The sequence below is a fragment of the Xiphias gladius genome, chromosome 1 (assembly GCF_016859285.1).
Source record: "Xiphias gladius isolate SHS-SW01 ecotype Sanya breed wild chromosome 1, ASM1685928v1, whole genome shotgun sequence".
Lineage (NCBI taxonomy): Eukaryota > Metazoa > Chordata > Actinopteri > Istiophoriformes > Xiphiidae > Xiphias > Xiphias gladius.
In genome coordinates this window covers 6,459,371-6,477,103 of record NC_053400.1, presented here as the reverse complement: position 1 = coordinate 6,477,103, position 17,733 = coordinate 6,459,371, and the positions used below count along the sequence as shown (strand labels likewise).

The 17,733-nt window shown below is 40.7% G+C and overlaps 1 protein-coding gene across 2 annotated transcripts in view; it reads right to left on the bottom strand.

The window, feature by feature from the left end:
- The window catches only part of cdh8 (cadherin 8), a 95,478-nt gene that overhangs the window by 56,355 nt on the left and 21,390 nt on the right, over window positions 1–17,733 (bottom strand). For both annotated transcript variants that reach the window (XM_040138551.1, XM_040138562.1), the window contains exon 2: window positions 6,093–6,387. In XM_040138551.1, the coding sequence (XP_039994485.1) occupies window positions 6,093–6,387 (295 nt within the window). The remainder of the gene's footprint in view (window positions 1–6,092; window positions 6,388–17,733) is intronic.

Genomic DNA, 17,733 nt, shown 5'->3' with positions numbered 1-17,733 from the left:
GCCAACTTCAACAGCATCCTTTTTTTTACGCCCTCTTTCCTATGGACTTTATTAGTTATCCACTGCTCAGCACACTTCCAGTAATCCACTGAGTCCTGCACAAATTCTCATTTCAGTGTGATAAAGATGAAACTCTACAGTAAAGAAACTGGTGATTTATGAATATGAGGCAAGAGAGATGAAGGACTTATTGTTGGTTTGTCCAGCGCCTCTAATTCTTCCCATAATGCCGCAGCTTAACAAGAAAACTTAACAAGAGGAAAACTAGTTGCGGAGAGAAAAGCCTTTCATGCAAACAACTGAGTATTCGTTTATGTTTAATTAATCAGTAGTGACAAAAGGGAACAACAGTCAACAAAGAGACGCTGATTTCCATTTCTTATGCATTATTCCCACTGGCAAATCACAGAGTGCTGTCAACTACCACTTTCCTCTCTACCCCATCACTATGACTGTCCCTGTACTGCACTGACAAAACCCTTGGAGAGCTACAGTACATTTCAACTGAGATCCAAAACTATGAGCAGCAGGGATCAAGTAACAGAGTTCAGACAGCAACAGTCGACTGTTCTGCTGTGTTTACATGGATACTTTTGCATTGAGTTTTGTTCCGTTTTGCTTCCACCACAGCAGCAGCAGCTAATAAGGATCTGCCACAATGATCATGAGAATATAAAGCAAAATCAGTTACCTCAAAGAACTGAATCAAAGGCTGCAACCTACAGATGGGGTTTACGAAACATATTCTATTACATAGCTAACACCATCTGCCCAAGCATGTTATGTCAGCTTCGTGACAGGTAACAAGAGGAAGCTCAATGAGGAAACACAATTACAAGCACATACCACCCAACAACAGACCTCAGCACCCTCGCTGAACTCCTCCAATGTCAAAACGGCATAAAGACACACTCTTGGGCAGGTGTCAAATGGATATTTTCGACTGGTCTGAAGTCTTGGAGCAGTCTTAATTTTTCTCTAACAATAGCCTAATCCAAGTTAGACAGTTTCCCAAAAACACATATTGACCTATTTTAGGCCTAAGAAGTTATCCAGCCGACCCCCACGCTAACGTTCAACAAAGAGCCGTGTGTCCATGGAAACAATCAATGATAAATCTGATGACCAGCGGCATCAAATGACAAAACAAGGAAAACGTGGCTCGTGATTTGCAGTTTTATAACAATGTCGTGGAGCCTTTTTGCCTTTAACAAAACATAGTCCATATTTTAAGTAACAGTTATATTTATTTCTGCCATGATGTTGATCCCATTACATTATGGATCTAGTATCTAATTCACCCACACACTCGGCGTCTGTGTTTTTCTCTTTTTACGAACTTGCAGTTGACCAGCTGATTCATTGGCTGTTCAATGCCTGATCACCACCAAGTGCAAGCTGGCACAGCGTGCACATCTTTAATTATTTGGAGACTGGTTTGAACAATGTCTTGTTACACAGTGCTGAAATAAACCTTCATCCATCTCTGTGGTCAAGTAGTTGTAGTTGCATACTCTTCTCCACGGTGGTATACAGTATTTCTTCTACTCAACAAAAGCTGCAATAAAGTTTATTTTTCCATAAATGAAATAACAAAATTGTGGGTTTGCTTAAAGCTTAGAGTCTTAACTATTTGTCAAAACAGATGTTTGTCCTTTTTTGTCGGCACTGTCTTTGTGGACGGGATTTATGGTTCATATACTCAGGAGACAAAGATTGTCACATAAGCAGCATACATGTAGAGCAAATGCTACACTGTTAAAGGACAGGTTCACAATTTTTCGAGTCTGTCTTAAAACAATGGTCGGGTGCCCATATGAATATTGAAACAGGTTTTGCTATCTGTAATCAACAGCCATTCAAAGCTTCCTTCCTGAAGTTCTTTCGATGTAAGTGTTGGGGGACAGAATCCACACTCCTCTCTCTGGACAAAGATGTATTTAAAAGTTTCTCTGAAGCTAACATGGGCTCAAGTGGATATCTTCCAAAATAGTCTTCATAGTATAAAATTCCCTTTGTGATTCCACAGATTTTCCCTGTTAAGCTGCAGTGGAACAATAGTAACAAAAAAAGGGATTTTTGGACTAAAAAGACTGTAACTTTGGACTTAATATAGACATGAAAGTTTTCTTTATCAGAACAGTTGTGCTGTGTTGGACTTAACAGATATCCAACAACAAATTTAAGAGTAACATTTTACTTTTAAATATTTATTGTCCAGATAACCGTTTTGATATTACATCTGTTTTTTTGTTTTTTTTTTTTAATTTATTATCTCTCCTTTAATACTCCTTGTTCAGATAACAGGGAGCCAAGCTACAACTCAACCAACAAAGATTTTCTCAGAAGCTCATGTTTTAGCAAACAATTTTTAGCATTACACTTATCTAGGCCAGAACACTTATTGTTTTGGGCTTTTAATCATGGTCTAAACTTTCAACATACAACTATTTAACATTAACACAATGATTTTAATAAGAAGAGGACAATTTTCACACTTTCAGCCTGATAATCAGCCAGATTTACCATTGTGTGTCATCATAGTATATTGCAGTGCTTTAACAGGTTTTGTTCTTAATATTTGGTGTTTAGTTATTACTTTCTGTAATGTGCTTAATGTGTATAGGGGACATACAAGAAGGTGAAACAGACTTTTTGAATTGATGTATTTTTATATGACTTGAGGTTTTGTGGATATTATGTAGCGATGATTTGTGTGAGTTATGGCTTTTAGCAGTTCAAAGTCTTTGGCTACAGTTAAAATTGAAGTGATGATTACACTTCATGTTTAGAAAATGTTCTATTCTAGGATGAAAAAAGTGTTTGATTTATAATAAAGGTCAAAGTTTAGCTCTTCACTTCTTGATGCAGCCTGGATATTCTTATTAATATGCATGAAGACACAAGTCATTACGTACATCCGCAACATGATAAAAGGAGTGTGTGGACTAAGCAAAGGTTGATTTTATAGTTAGATTAACAAAACCATACTCTGAGTTTTACCAAAAGAATTAAGCTTAACTTTAACTCCAAAACAAAGGCCTACACTGAAACTGAAGAGGAATTAGTGGCACTGAGCACATGTTCCTCATTGTTGAGGATTTTTCTGACTGTAAGTATAAAGGAGTCACTTCTGTGGTGTGAGGCTGAATGTGGCTAAGAGTCTTGTGACAGACTGAAGATAGATTAGCTTCTTAATGGGAAAATATTTTAATGTGCTCTTATAAAGAAGATGTAATCAACTTTAGGGCATTCAATGGTGGGAAATTATAAAAGGGAATGACTTTCTGTCTTTTTGTGTGTACCTAAAGGTAGGATGGGACCATATTTAACTTATTGCATGTACATTTGTGTCCTTAAGTCACTTCTTCAAGAGCTGGTGGAAGACGCTGGACAACACGGTCAAAACCAGGACAGTCTCCCGGCAGACTCCTGCCCTCCCTTAAACAAGCCCTTCTGGAAACAAAAAAAATCAAAATGGAGCTGGCCTGAGAAAATGCTGCCCTGACGGAGCAGATGGCCAACAAAGAGCTCAGTTGGGAGCAGGAGAAACCCAAACTGATGACGGCTCTGGAGTCAGCAAGAGCCGATCAGAAAATATCAGAGATGGGGAGAAAAATCGAGGACAAAGAGGAATAAACTTCATGTCCGGCGGGTGGACACCAAAAGGGTCAAGCATTTCTGGAAAACAGAGTATGACCACGTCCCTGCCTTGTGGAAAGAAGAGAATGACAGAGATAGAGCTTCAAGGGAATACAGGTGCTCCAAAGAAAGAGCAGACAAAGAGAAAACAAAGATGAGAAAGGAGGAAAAAACAGCAAAGAAGGAGGCAAATAAGAGATTGAAGAAAGAGAGGAGAGAGACAGAGGACAGAGAGGAAAGAGGAAAAGGAAAATGAGAACAAGGAGAAGGAAAACTACGAAAGAAGAAAGACGGGGAGGAGAGAGAGAAGATGGAGAGGAAGGACAATGACAAGAGTGGAAAGAAAGACAAAGAAGAGAGAGAGAAGTTGGAGAAGAAAATGAGAGGATTGATATCATATATCTCTCCTCTTCTAACTTTCTCCCTCCTTCCACCATATTCCCCCTCCTCCTTCCTAGGCCCCCTACCCCATCCCATCCGTTGCCCCCTCCTAACACATAGACACACATTTAAATAAAAAAACAGAGAACATCAAATTTTTATGACTCTCCTGTACTTGCAGGTTCGCATTACATACAAGGTGGCATGATACTCTATATTTTAACAGCAAAAAAATGGGTTAAAAAATGTAACTTTAATTTATCTTATCAACTAATTGGTGGTTAAGCAAAAATATAGAGCTTTACTTTTTAAACCAACTGATTAAAGAGTTAGGAAGAGTATAAAGTTTTCTATCTCTTTTTACACTCCATTTAATCATGTTTATTGATGTATTCAGTTTTTTTTTTTTTGACTTGTTTGGTAACTTTTTACTACATTTTGTCAGTTTTGGGGCTCCATAGAAACTCACCCTTGTTAGCAGGATATTGTGTGTGACAGAGGCAGTAGTCTGTTTAAGATTTAACAAGTCATGTAAAAACATGAATAAATATATATATATATATATATATATATATATATAATATAATTTTTTTTTATCCACTTTGTTTACTGGTTTTAGATTTTCTGCTATGGGAGGTATTTTGTATGAATTTTCCCAGAAACATGTTCTAGTTACTCTTGAATTCACATTTTCTAATGGACTGAACGGACATTTCAGCCACGTTTTTTTTAGGTTATAAGAGGTCTTAATGTACCCAGAAATCAGAGCGAATTAGTCCCACTTCAGAGAGTGAAGGGCTACATAGCCTTGTGCAACTGATAATTGTAGATGTCTACCTGAAGTCTGACTAGCGGGGTCAGTGGCATGGCTCCCCTGAAGAAAAACCCCACAGTGTACTGATCCAATTACGGGCCTCTGCCTACCCTAAACGAGCTATACATTTGAATTATGTGGTCATCACGCAGTGGTCATTTAAATGCATGGATGTGATAAGAATGTGAATATATGAATACATTAGCATACCGTGAGACGGAAAGTGTTTGCAGTGGCTTGTGTACCAGTTTGTTGGGGCTTGTAGAATGGTAGCTCATGGCAATTAGCATCAGTCAGTGCTCTCAAGGTGAGTAACAGTGAGCATCAAAATTTGTGAGTTCAAATGCAAACCCTTCATGTGCTTTTATTTGGCTTCTTCTGCTTCCTCTATGATGATACTAAAATGCATGAATCTTGAATTAAAAACTCTCCATGTACAGACATTTTGATAAGCAATGCCTTTTAATACAAAAGAGGTACCCCTATGGTACAGTAGGTACCATAGGGGTTCCTACTGCTAGTCCCTTGTCTACAGTGTTGTCTATAAAATATTTCATTCTGAGCCTTCTAATCTTTCCATAAATATTTGATTATAGTGATCGCCAGCTTGTATCACATAGCTGACTGCACACATGAAAATCTTAAAGAATGCAATAAAAATTCCAAATATTCCCAAATGGTCCAAATGATAAGATCGCATGGCCCTTGACCTATACAAAGTAGAAACCAGCATTCTTTATGCTTCTCAGAGGGGAAACAATGTATCTGCATACGCTGATGTTGCTGGAGCATGTCTGAAATGTGCCAATGGTGCTTTTTCGCCTTCTGTAGAACTCAGATTGTGTGTGAAAGAGTTGTAAGTATTTTAATTGTACAACATAAGATTGTTCGGTCCATGTTTTGCATATTGTTAGTTGGACTTCTTTGTGAGTGGGCTGTTTGTAGAGGATGTAGCATTAGCATCAGGCAGCCTTGCTAGCTGTGTGTTGACATTGGTGCCAATTGGTTAGTTGCAGCACTGAGCTATGGGTGAAGTCCTAGTGATTTGATTTTATTTATCATTCTTGTATTTTCATTTGCCGTGATACTCATAGTGGGCAAGCTTGTAAATAGGCAAACTCATTTGCTCTGGTTCTTATTCCCTCTTTTTTATGCAATAGCCTATTAGAGATCAGCCGTCTCAGAAATCACACACTCTGGTTAGGCTGCTGTGTGCGGCAGAGGCCAGAAATGAAGTCTGTCTTTCGTGACTCACCAACAGCAGACATTTCTGGAACAGAGGCTCGGTACGGGCCTTCAATGAACTGTGGTGGATTGTCGTTTATGTCCTGGACTTTGATGATGAACTCGGACGGTGGCTCCAAAGGCTCGTCTGTATCGGCATTAATGACCTGGGCTGTTAGTGTGTACTCAGCCTTCTCCTCGCGGTCCAGCCTCTTCATGGCGTGTATGTCGCCTGTTAACTCATTGATGGCGAAGATGGTGCCTGCCCCCTCACCCGCTAGGACGTACTTGATGTTCTTGTTGCCCACATCCAAGTCTGTGTGTAGCTGCAGTCAAAAGGCAAAGACAAATGGGAAAGTTAAAAGGTGCAGCAGAGTCCTCAGCTAGATTCCAGTGTGTAAACAGACACGGGGGGGGGGGGGGCTTAATGATAAGCTCAGCACATTCTAGGAAATTCTCACCATGTAAATGCAGAAAAGTGTTCAGTATGACTGTAATGTGTTGTTTTTGCTGCCGTGTTTTGCGGCGACTAGTGTAGCAGGGACACTAAACGTGGCTCAACATAGCCTACACTTTGCTAAATGAGGCCCGCTGGGGACAATAACTTCATAAGTAGCACAGGAAATGGACCTTAACCTACATTGTTCCTCGTTAAACATCACTAGTACATCATACGAACACAAATTGTGGGGGATATTGCTCCCTACAGTCTGAAATTCACAGAACGAACAAGCTAGAGGTGCTCTGAATGGCAATTCCATAACACTGCAAGAACAGAAAAGTATCATGAAATCCATGAAAAATTAAAGAGGAAACTCTGCACACGATGATTCATGCTCACAAATAACTAGCCCCAGAGTTACTGGACAATACTGCATGTTCCTCATTATTTTTGTAATTACAGTTTCATTAGTTCACTAAAGCTGCATTACGTGCTAGGCTGAGTGGTTGGCTCCCACTCACCACATGGGCTGAGTATAACTAATGAGTCTGACAACGCTACATAAGGCTATTCAAACATCTGTGGACAGAAGAACAGGCAAAACCTTTTGCTGTTTCAAGTTAAAAAGGTAAATTGGAAGGGCAGCAGATACAACGGTGCGGAAAGAAAGAGGTCAGAGAAAAAGAGAAACACCAGGGCTCTGACACAAGGGTTTACATAAACAGATAGAGCACTTCTTTTACTGTAAGTCACCTTTCTTGTAAGCCCTTGATCCCCAAGGTGAGTGACTTTCAGAGGGCAGAGGAAAGGCACCGAGTGGAACAAAATTCCAACAATGTTCAGCGTAGCTGTGACACAGCTGGCAGCCCTCCTCTCCGCAGCTTGTATTTCTTTTCTTTTTTTTTTAAATATACATGCCTCTGAAACACACTTGCACACACACACACACAACCGAGTACGCAGGCACTCATCAAAACATCGGTATTCAGCAGCTTAAATTTCATTTCCTGCCACGGTGTGTCCACAGAGATTTCTGTGCGAGGTGGTGAAAGTGCAGCATAGGAAGGTAAAAATCTGCGCGTGACAATCATGACCTCTAAACCCCCTGCAATGTTTTTATAAAGTAGCTTTTATGTATATACCGTCTCTGAGGTGTTGTTTGCAGACACTGACAAAGCATATTCACTTAAATTGTCACACCTTGCACTTTTGTTTTCCTAATTGTGCCATCATTTCACATGAAGGATGTAGCTCATTAACACAACTGCCTCACAACATCCTGCACACTGAGAAACTCTTTAAATGAGCTCAAATTAATGATGGTCTGTCACGGAGTTTCTTGATCTATGTGTGACTTCTTGTATGTAGCGGGATGCCTGCAGCTCATCTTATATGACCGCATGTGTCTATATTTCCCTCGTAGGGTGGCCACCTGACTATTTTAGCCTGCTTTCTGAATTTGGTTGTGCCATACATCATACAGTGCATATTTTTTAGCGAGGCCGCAGCAATTTAATCCTGACGTGCTCGGCACTGACACGCCACTACTTCACTTGGCTCTGATACTGTCAGGTGAGGTCACCCTTTAATGCCAAAGGCTTAAAATATGTCTGAATATGCTCATTCTGGATCTTTTTTCAAGGTCGGAATGAACTGACAAGCTCAACTTTTGAGTCAGTCTTGGAATGTTTAAACACTTGTAAATCCATGGCAACTGAGCAAACTAAATCTGCGGATGAGGACTTTGTAATACGATCAAAAGCTCCAGAACAAGTGAGTAAGTGAACCTTAAGTTGAGAATGTTTTGTCACCTACCGTTTCCAAGGTCAAGAATGAACTGTCAAGCACATTAATGTTGAATAAGTTGCATAACCATATAAAGGCAAATGTGTGAGAGAGTGCACTTTTTAATATGAAATGGACTTTAGCTGGTGTCACTTTGAGTTTAGATGATCTTAGTACAGTTACTAGTTGTTTGTTTATCAGTATGAATTTGTATATATTACTTTGGTTTCACCATGATCAGGTAGGGTCTCAGTTGGACTCTTTCGCCCTCTATTAATCAATCAATCAATCAATAAATCAAACTTAAGCTGTATGGCACCTTTTTATATACTGGTTAATGGAATTCAAAACGCTTTACGGGTGACTAACAACTCAATAACAAGAGTAGAAATATAAACAGTGAAACAGTTGCATACGTAGAAAACATAGAAATGATGAGGGTAAATTAACAAAAACAAAAAGCATTTAAAAACTAAGAATACAATAATACTGAATAAGTAGTAAAATAAATAAATAATAAAAGTCACTGTACTCAAAACATGCTAAAAAAGTAGGTTTTAAGTTTACATTTAGAGATGTCAACATTTTCAGCTGCTGTCAGATCCTGAGGCAGGCTGGTCCAGCAGCTTGGAGCACAAAAAAATAAAACCTATCTCACCAGAACTGAGGGTTCGTACTGGTTCATACATCGCAAGTATGTCTAGTTTATATTGTGTTTTATAAAACTAGTCATTTCACCGCTCCTGACGGCCACGCTACAGGTGTTCAGTACATATATGAACTAAGCTTTATCGACGAAATTGTAAAATGAACCGACTATACTGAATCAACATTGACACTGACCAAATCTGGAGCTCCACTTACTGGTCACTGAGAGCGCCACTGGCAGCTCAGATGTACGGTATGTTACAAGACCGGGAATGCCACAGAAACAGCCACAGTCTGATAACATAGTCATACATAGTAGGCTGCTGAACTAAGCCCTTTAGGAATGCCTCATCTATGCAAAGTTGGGATGTGAAGTCATGAAGTCAGTGGTGAAACTATAACATTTAACTGCAAGGATAAACAAAGGGGGAGAAAGTGCTTCCTAGATCTGACAGTGACGAAACACAAAAACGGTGCGCCTGAAACATTTGTGTTCTAATATTTTCCACCCGAAGGGAGACAGATTCCTCCCCAAAAAATCAATACCTCTTCATTCAAGTATGTAAAAATACAGAGTATTGATGCCTCTTCTTGTGGACATTTTAATGAAGTTACCACACTAGACATCTAGGTAGCGTAAGCCATAGTGCATTCGGGTTGACAGATTAACAAAAAGTATAGGTGAATAGCTGAAAATTATAGGATAAATCCTCTGCTTTACAAAAAGAAGAAAAGTCCTGCATTCAGTCATCACCTGGCTAGAATCTGCCACTTTAACTCTACATGCTCTGAAAGTTGAGGTGAGCTGGCCGTCGCCTCTAAATGCCCTGGTCACCCACTTCTTAAGCAGCCGTTCGCACTGGAGTGTGCAGATGGTCATCAAAGAGTACAATTACTGAACGGGGGGGGGGGGGGGGGATCTGTAACAAGTCCCTGTTATTAACTGAGTTTCCTGGGCAACTAAAACATCACAAACAGTCAGTGACATTGACAGTGGCATTCAGGAAACCGGAGATAATGGATGGCAACATACTGTAGTCATGATGATTATGTGCCACACTGTGGAGTGGAGTCGCAAAACACCAATACAACATTCTGAGCACAGAGTGAAGGGCGTTTAGACGCATGGATCATCGCCTGGCCCGTGTTTGTTTTGAATTTGACCAGAAACAGCGGTAATGGAGTGAGGCCTTGAATAATAAATACTGAAATGTACGACAGTCGTCATGTGTAGTTTCACTCTACTTGTAACCAATGTAAACAGTGATTGCATTATTGTATGAATGTAAACAGAATCTATCATAGAGAAGTATTAATACCATCACCGAGTGCAGCGTGTGTATACGGGCTGGGAAAGTGATGACGAATCTTGCCTTGGTCGCTGTACTCGGGCTGGTGAAAAGAAAGACATCCATATATTTTGAGGCTGCAGTTCAGGATGATGGCTGACTGTAGAAATGATCCCATGGCAGTGTTTTTGCAGTGCGCTCCGCTTCCTGCCTGTACTGCTGTGCAGGCCCATGTGCACGCGCACCTACACACATGCACACCTCCATTTGCCAACCACAGCTCCCAATCAGGGGCTGCATGGGACTGCTCATCCTGTCAGCGGAGGAGGAAATGTGTCAGTCGCTGCTGAAGACGAGCTTTTACAGCAATCACTTGAACAATCACTGTGCCCTAATGAGGACGATTCTACAGATCCTACTCCCACCTCCGGCCGCCCCACCACCCGCCCGCCCACCCGCCCCTTGCATCGGGCCTAGGTTCCACATGCTTAAGTGGAAGCCCTACAGAGGGAACTAATGATTTTGCTCCTTGTCAGGGCAAACGGTAGATAGGACTTGTGCTCCTCCTATGTATGTATGAGTAGGACTGGAGAAGGAGAGGGAGGCTGAAGCGAAGGGTGAGAGGGAGGAGATGCCGTGACTGTGATGCAACTTGTCAGCTACTGTCTGCTAGAAGAGACCGCGCACAGTACGTTGGACTGCCTTCCCCGAAATCTGCCTCAGTCCTTGATAAGGGTCAGAGATTACTTCTTTTTCTAAATATCATCTGCAAAAATACAAATTAATTTGAGTCAAGTTACCGGTACTACAGTGTGAAAATGCACCATTACAAGTCCTGCATTCACAATTCGACTTAAGTACAGCACTATTATCAGCGAAATGTTCTTAACTATCAAAAGTAAAAGTACTCCTTCTGCAGAAATATGGCCACTGTGACTGATATGTTATTATATATGACATTATTAGACTGTTATTACTGATGCAACAGCAGCATTGTATTGTTGTCGCTGTCTGATTTGTAGCTTGTCAATCTTAAAAGTAACAGGTAACTAGTACCCGTGAGAATAACGGTGTGGAGTAAATAGTAGCAGAGAGTAGCAGCGTGCACAGCTCCAAATCTTGAACAATGTATCTGGTGCACGGACACAGCAGTCTGAACAGACAAACCGAATACCGGCACTCACAGATCAATAATCAATATTGCCCCACAATAAACAAGACGATTATTGATCTGTGAGGCCCACTATTTTGTTTGTCTGTGGAGTAAAGATTGTAATATTTCTGTAAAAATAATTTATTATAACATATATAGAATAATATATGTATGTAATATAAAATAAAAGTACAAGTACCTCAAATTTGTCCTTATTTACTTTAGTACATAGTTTTCCATTTATAATAATAAAGTATGTAACATTTGATGACATTTAATGTAGCAGATGATGTAAACTGGCAGACATAGAGCAGCATGGAAATGTGCTGTATAATGCATAACTATGTTGACTCTAAATGTCATGTTTAGCACGATCCTGATGTGGTAGAGATGACAGGCTTATTTAACCAAGGTTGCAGGACCAAACCAGGCAATCGCACTAGGGGGGTAAATGTCATGTTAACCATGAAATATGCAGTAGACTGCATGTTGTTATGTAAAATGTATGGGAACCCCAAGGCCATGCGCTGTGTGGACTAGTTTACATAGCACCTTTTGTAACAGCCAGATGTTGACCTTTTTCTATTCAGTTCAGTCCTTTATTATGGTCCAGTTATCCTCATCTGGTCAGTGTGGCCCTGTCTTACAGAGCCGATCCAAGGAATTCATTCAAGAGAGCTTCATACCACAACGAGGGATCAACAAGGGGTAATTCATTGCCAAAACTGTTAAAATTAGACTTACCATTTTTTTTTCCCCCATCTGTACACCCTCAGGCAACTGTAGCCTAAATAGTCACTCTAGATAGATTATGCTCAAACATGTCTGGAAATTAATTGTAGTTTCCACCCATTTGTTGGATTTCGACTCTGTTAATTACACCTACATGAATAATCTGTAATTCTAAATATTGCAATAACATTTTGAATGTACAGAACAGATGGTGCGATGCATGATATATGATACACTTAGCTATTCTTGGGAACATTTTCCCTCCAGTCTGTCTCATGGCACGTAGTGCTTAATCAAACCGGACAGAAAAGTTCCCTTCTGGTGTGAACCACAACAGACCACATCGGCAGTGCTGGAACATGGAAAATAAGTTTCATTGAGAAATATCGTGTATTGAATAAATATTGCCTAATTTTTTCAGAGTACAAATAAGGCCAAATTGAAAGTAAATGCTTAAATAGCTTGAGATTCATTAAGTTTTACTTCTCTTGTGAACAAATATAGATTCTGCTTATAAGTCAGTTAGAATAAAACTCTTTAAATGTGACCTTATCTATAATTGTTCCCTTGCATTCGCCACAAAGGAATTAAATCCGTGGGGATTTGTGGGCATCTGTTGCAATAGAACAATAATCAATACGGCTCTCCTGAGAGGTCAGACGTAATATTCATGGAGGCCAAAAAGGGTAAAGAGTGCCTCGCATGTTTTCCTGTTCATTTATTATCACTGCAGACACTGGGAAAGAGATGGTGTCATGACCCACATACAAGGTGATGGTCTGTAATTGAAGCCAGCTCCACTCGGAAAAGGTAAAGTAATTACAATCAGTGCAGAGACTACCGGTGGTGTACCTTTTCTACATCCTACACACATTTTTTTTTTCCATTTTGCAGAGAACTGAATCATCTGCAGGATTTCGCCTTCCGCTTTCATTCGGCTTTGTTTTCCTTTTGGACAATCGTAAATTAATGAGACAAACACAAAAAAAAAGTAGACAATTTGTACTGGATTTGTGTGCAATCTGCACCGAGGTCAATCAGGGCTAATGCGTGCTGTGTCCATCCCTGCACTTTGAGCAATGGCACATGTGTTGCATTCATGGCCACCAGAGCAATTATTTCTTCTTTGAGAATAAGTCAAAGCAGCTACCTTTAGTACAAGAGGGCAACACAATTAGATTTAGCCACCCATGAAAAGCCTTTTGTTTGTGAGTGTGGATGCGATGGGGGGATGCATTTTAATCACGGGAGTGTCACTGCAGAGAGAGAATAAGAAATAGGAAAAATAAAACAATTCAGCATAATACATCCGGGCTGTCAGCTACATCAGCTCTCACTTCATGAATGACCCATTGTATGCAAGCAATCTTCAGTATAGATTTTTACTACCTGCTCATTACATCCTGTTGTTAGAACAAGAGAGCATTACACATCCAGCCTGTTCATTGATATGTGCCCCCATACAATCTCAGCTCCAAAAAAAACAACGTAAATTTAAAAAAAAAAGAAAAAAAAAAAGAATTCGTGTCCGATCCATGGCAGCTCCGCATGTATCTCCTGAAGAGCTCTGCCGCCAGAATGAAGCCTTTGCTAGAAAAGGCTGTGAATCCAGCAAAACAAGCAAACAAAAAAGTAAGAAATGTTCTTAATAATAAAGAGACAGCCGTGAAAAAGTGTAAATGAGCTCAGCTACGGGGGCTGTGGCGCACATGCTGCGTGTTAAATAGAGGGAGATTTTTTAGCATTAACCTCCACTACTGTCATTACCCTACCTGTGGGCCCCAAACTCATCGGTATACACAGCATGCTGAAGGTGGGTGGGTGTGAAGGGGCGCAAGACAAAACAAGCTTAATCAAGGAGCACAACAGTTTTCTCTTTCTTCTGTGCGGCTGACCTAATCAAATCAACGAATGAGATTGATTTCACGAGGTGCAGATGGATCCCGTAGCAAGTCTAATTCAGTGTGCCGGCTCTCCACTATGATGTGTGTTTTCTCGGTCCAGATGGTGCCGCTCGGGTTTGTAATTCATATTTCAACATTTTACTCCCCCCTCCACTCCCTCCCTTCCTCTCGCCCTTTTTCTCTCACTCTCTCACAGGCTCTTTTTCATTCCTTTTTTTTTTTTTTATTTTTTTTTTTGCTCATGGTTTAACCACTGAGTGAATGAGTTTTGATGCGGATAAGTATCACAAACTCATCTGTCAAACATGCGATCCTGTGATCTTGTTAAATGTCACAAACAACACATGGTGACGGGAGAGTTACGTGGCCGAGTTGCTGGAGCTCATGTTTGGCAAAGTAAAGCAGAAAAGGAAAGTCCTAGCTAGTATAGAAAATGATTACTAGAATATTTGAAAGTAGCATTGCTGGAAGAAGTGCTCATATCCTAGACTTTAGTAAGGGGCTGTATGAAAAGTTATATTTTATTTGCATCTCGTTCAATTAAACAAGTTGGATAAATGTAACACTTTTATATATTATAATATTATATATTATTTTGACCTGTTTTTTCTAGTCAAGAGGAGGGTTCAAAGAAAACATTAATAACCCTGTGGAGGCCGTTGCCCTTTTACAAAGTGAGACATAAGGTTAAGTCCCCTGCATCACCCCAAAACGTTTTGTACAGACCTTAAACGCAGCAATACCACGTTATACAAATACTCTATGACAAGTAAGAGTCCTCTATTTCAAATCTTGCTTTAAAGTACAGACACAAAGTATAAAGTATCAAGCGTAAAAATATTCAGAGTGGCCCCTTCCAAATTATTAGAAAAAAAAAGTATTTTAACTACTTTGTATTCTGTTGGGTATTTTAATTTATAGGAATCATTGTTTACACGCTGATCGTTGGTTTTTTTATAAAAAGTTTGTATTAGCTATTACTTTTTCCTCTAATGCATGAAAAGGCAATACTTAGGTAAAGTACATGTACTTAGTTACTTTCCTTTTTGAAAGCTGTCCTTGCCAAAGTGTGAGAACACAACACGTTTCATATTAAATCGTGTACTGTACTTACTGTACCAAATGTGAGAGGGAGGATTTAAACTTTAAAAAATAATCATTTAAAAAAACTGTGAACAAACCTGCAGGGGACAAGAATCGGTCCTCGTTTTCTTTGCATTCCAATCAGCGTTTCAAGAGGTGTTTCATACATAGTATATATAGACGTGCAAAAATTTCCATAATTGGAAGACCTGCAGTGTTGGAGCCATTATTTGGGGCTTATTCCTGCGGAAAAATGCAGATGTGCTCGACAGTGCCTGTTCTAGCTGTCAAAGTCATTGTTCTCAACCTGAGAAGCCTTGCAAATTAGCCAGTTTCAATGCCAACTGCCACTGCTGGAAAGGCATGCATTGTTGCTGATGAAAATTCCTGCAGGTATACATAAAAGTTGTCTGTATAGGGTCTTGAATAATGGGCTCTGACAACTTTGGCTTAGCACTTTTTTTTTTTTTTGTCTTATAGCAAGTCTCCACTCGTCTTATATTAATTGTTAAGGTTCAGTGAATGCAAGTGATCAGTCAGATGTTTGTAACTCTGAATGCCACAGTCCGCTCCATCATTAAAAGACAGCTCAAGTCAGACTATCAGATTTATGGTGTGAGCCAGTCGCTGCCAAGAAAAAAAAAGGATCATGACCTGTAGGTGTAAAACATCTAAGAATAGGAGTATTGATCTCATCTGCAGTAGAATCAATATCCCAGCAACATTATTTTGACTAAGTATCTTTTTTGTACATCAGCAGCTTATGCCAGCATCCAAACTGATAAAGAGAGAGACACACAAAGGCTCTGCATGTGTCTGCTGTAGTTTGTCCACATTCAAAGCCACCATATCTCTCCATGGCGATACGGCTTTTAATAGGCAGGTATTGGAAAGCAGTATTTGCCCGGGCCTAAGAACAAAAGGCAGTATAAATGAGGGCTTCATTGGCTATATTAATAATCATCTGTGCGTTCTCCTTTGAGAGGCCTGTGATATCGAGTATCATTAGACATGCAAATAACAGCTCCATTTTCCCGTCCCTGGGATTAGGAAGGAAAGAGAGAAAAATGAAGAAGAGGCATGGCTATGGCAGAAACAATTAAGCCATCCTCTTCGTCGAAGCACTTGGCAGTCGGCTACAGACTGGTAAGGGGGGACAGGAGGGGTCCTCTGGCTAGGCACCGACGTCAACACGCTTGTCTGAGTGAATGTGCAATAGCGCAGAGCACCGCTTTAAGATGTCAGATCACCTTGGAGTGGACGGCTACTACAAGCACAAGCACTCCTTCTGTGTGTCATGATGCCACTATACATGTTTCACACTCTGTCTGGAACACCGACCTGGAGACGGAGGGGGGAGGGAGAGCAAAGGAACAAGGAGCAGAGAAAAAAGTAGACAAGGCAGCGGAGAGAGAGTCATCTCTGTTGTCTTATGCGGCGGACAGCGATGACACGTTCCTTTTATCCCTTCCCTCACCCTACACAGAGGACCATCGAGTGCATTACCACGTCGCTCAGAGACAAAATCCCCCAGCCTTCCTCCGCCACATTAGAAAAATATCCAAGGCCTCTCTCGCTTACATAATCATATCCCTTGGCGAAAAAAGGGCCAAATTTTACAGCCCGCTGCACCAGTCCAGTAACACAAAACCAGGAAGCAGCAAGATAAATGATATCAAAGCCCTCATAGAATGCCACACTTGAGATGATGTACAACTAAATATTGTCATACACTAAAGTAAAAGTCATTTACTCTTCCCCTCGGTGCTTGGAAAGGGGGAGTGGGCATGGAAAGTGCGTCACGTAACCCATTTCGCCGATTACCATGTTACCTTCACTTCATTTCCAAGTTACCCTCATCTTTCCACTTCTTGCTATCACATAGCAAAGCTGCCAGAGTGGGAAAAAAAAAAAAATCAATCTTTGTCTTTTAAAAGGTAACCCAAAGAAAGGTAAGAAAACAGGTTAGGCCTATGGGGCATTAAGTACTGTAAGATCCAGCAGCTGAATTGAAGGGGCTTTTTTAAGACCAATAAAAACAGGTAGTTTCTGTGTGTCACCCTTTAAAAGCGGGAGGAAAAAAATCATTAAACATGCCAAATCTCAATGAGAGACTGGGGATGAAACCATGCAGCTCACTGAGTTCAGCCCATTAACCTGGAGACAAAGACAAGACAGTGAGTCAAAAAGTAAAAAAGTCAAAAGTTACTCCCTGAAATACTCACATCTCATCACATCTCTCTCTCTTTCGCTCCCTTTCTCTCTTTATCACTCCACTCCTCCTCTCCTGCTCTCGCTCTGTGTCTTTTTCTGGAATCGCCCCTCGGTAATGTCAACAGAGATTTCACGGCACAGTGCCGTTGCATCAGCCGGGCTCACATTTCCCCTACCTGTGATTTACATCAGAGGAGAGGCTCATGGCGGATTTTCCATGCCAACGAAGGCAGGGGAGCGGTGGCGGTGATGGTGGTGGCGGAGGTGATGATGGGTGCACAGGCGGGAGGATGGGGCCGGTACCCTGGGGCTTGACACAGTAAGGCACTCTAACAATGGTGGCGTAGACCACCCGGCTGAGAGATGCTTTTACTGCATCTCTCTGAGAACCTGCATGACTGCATTCAGGCCCTGCCCCTTAA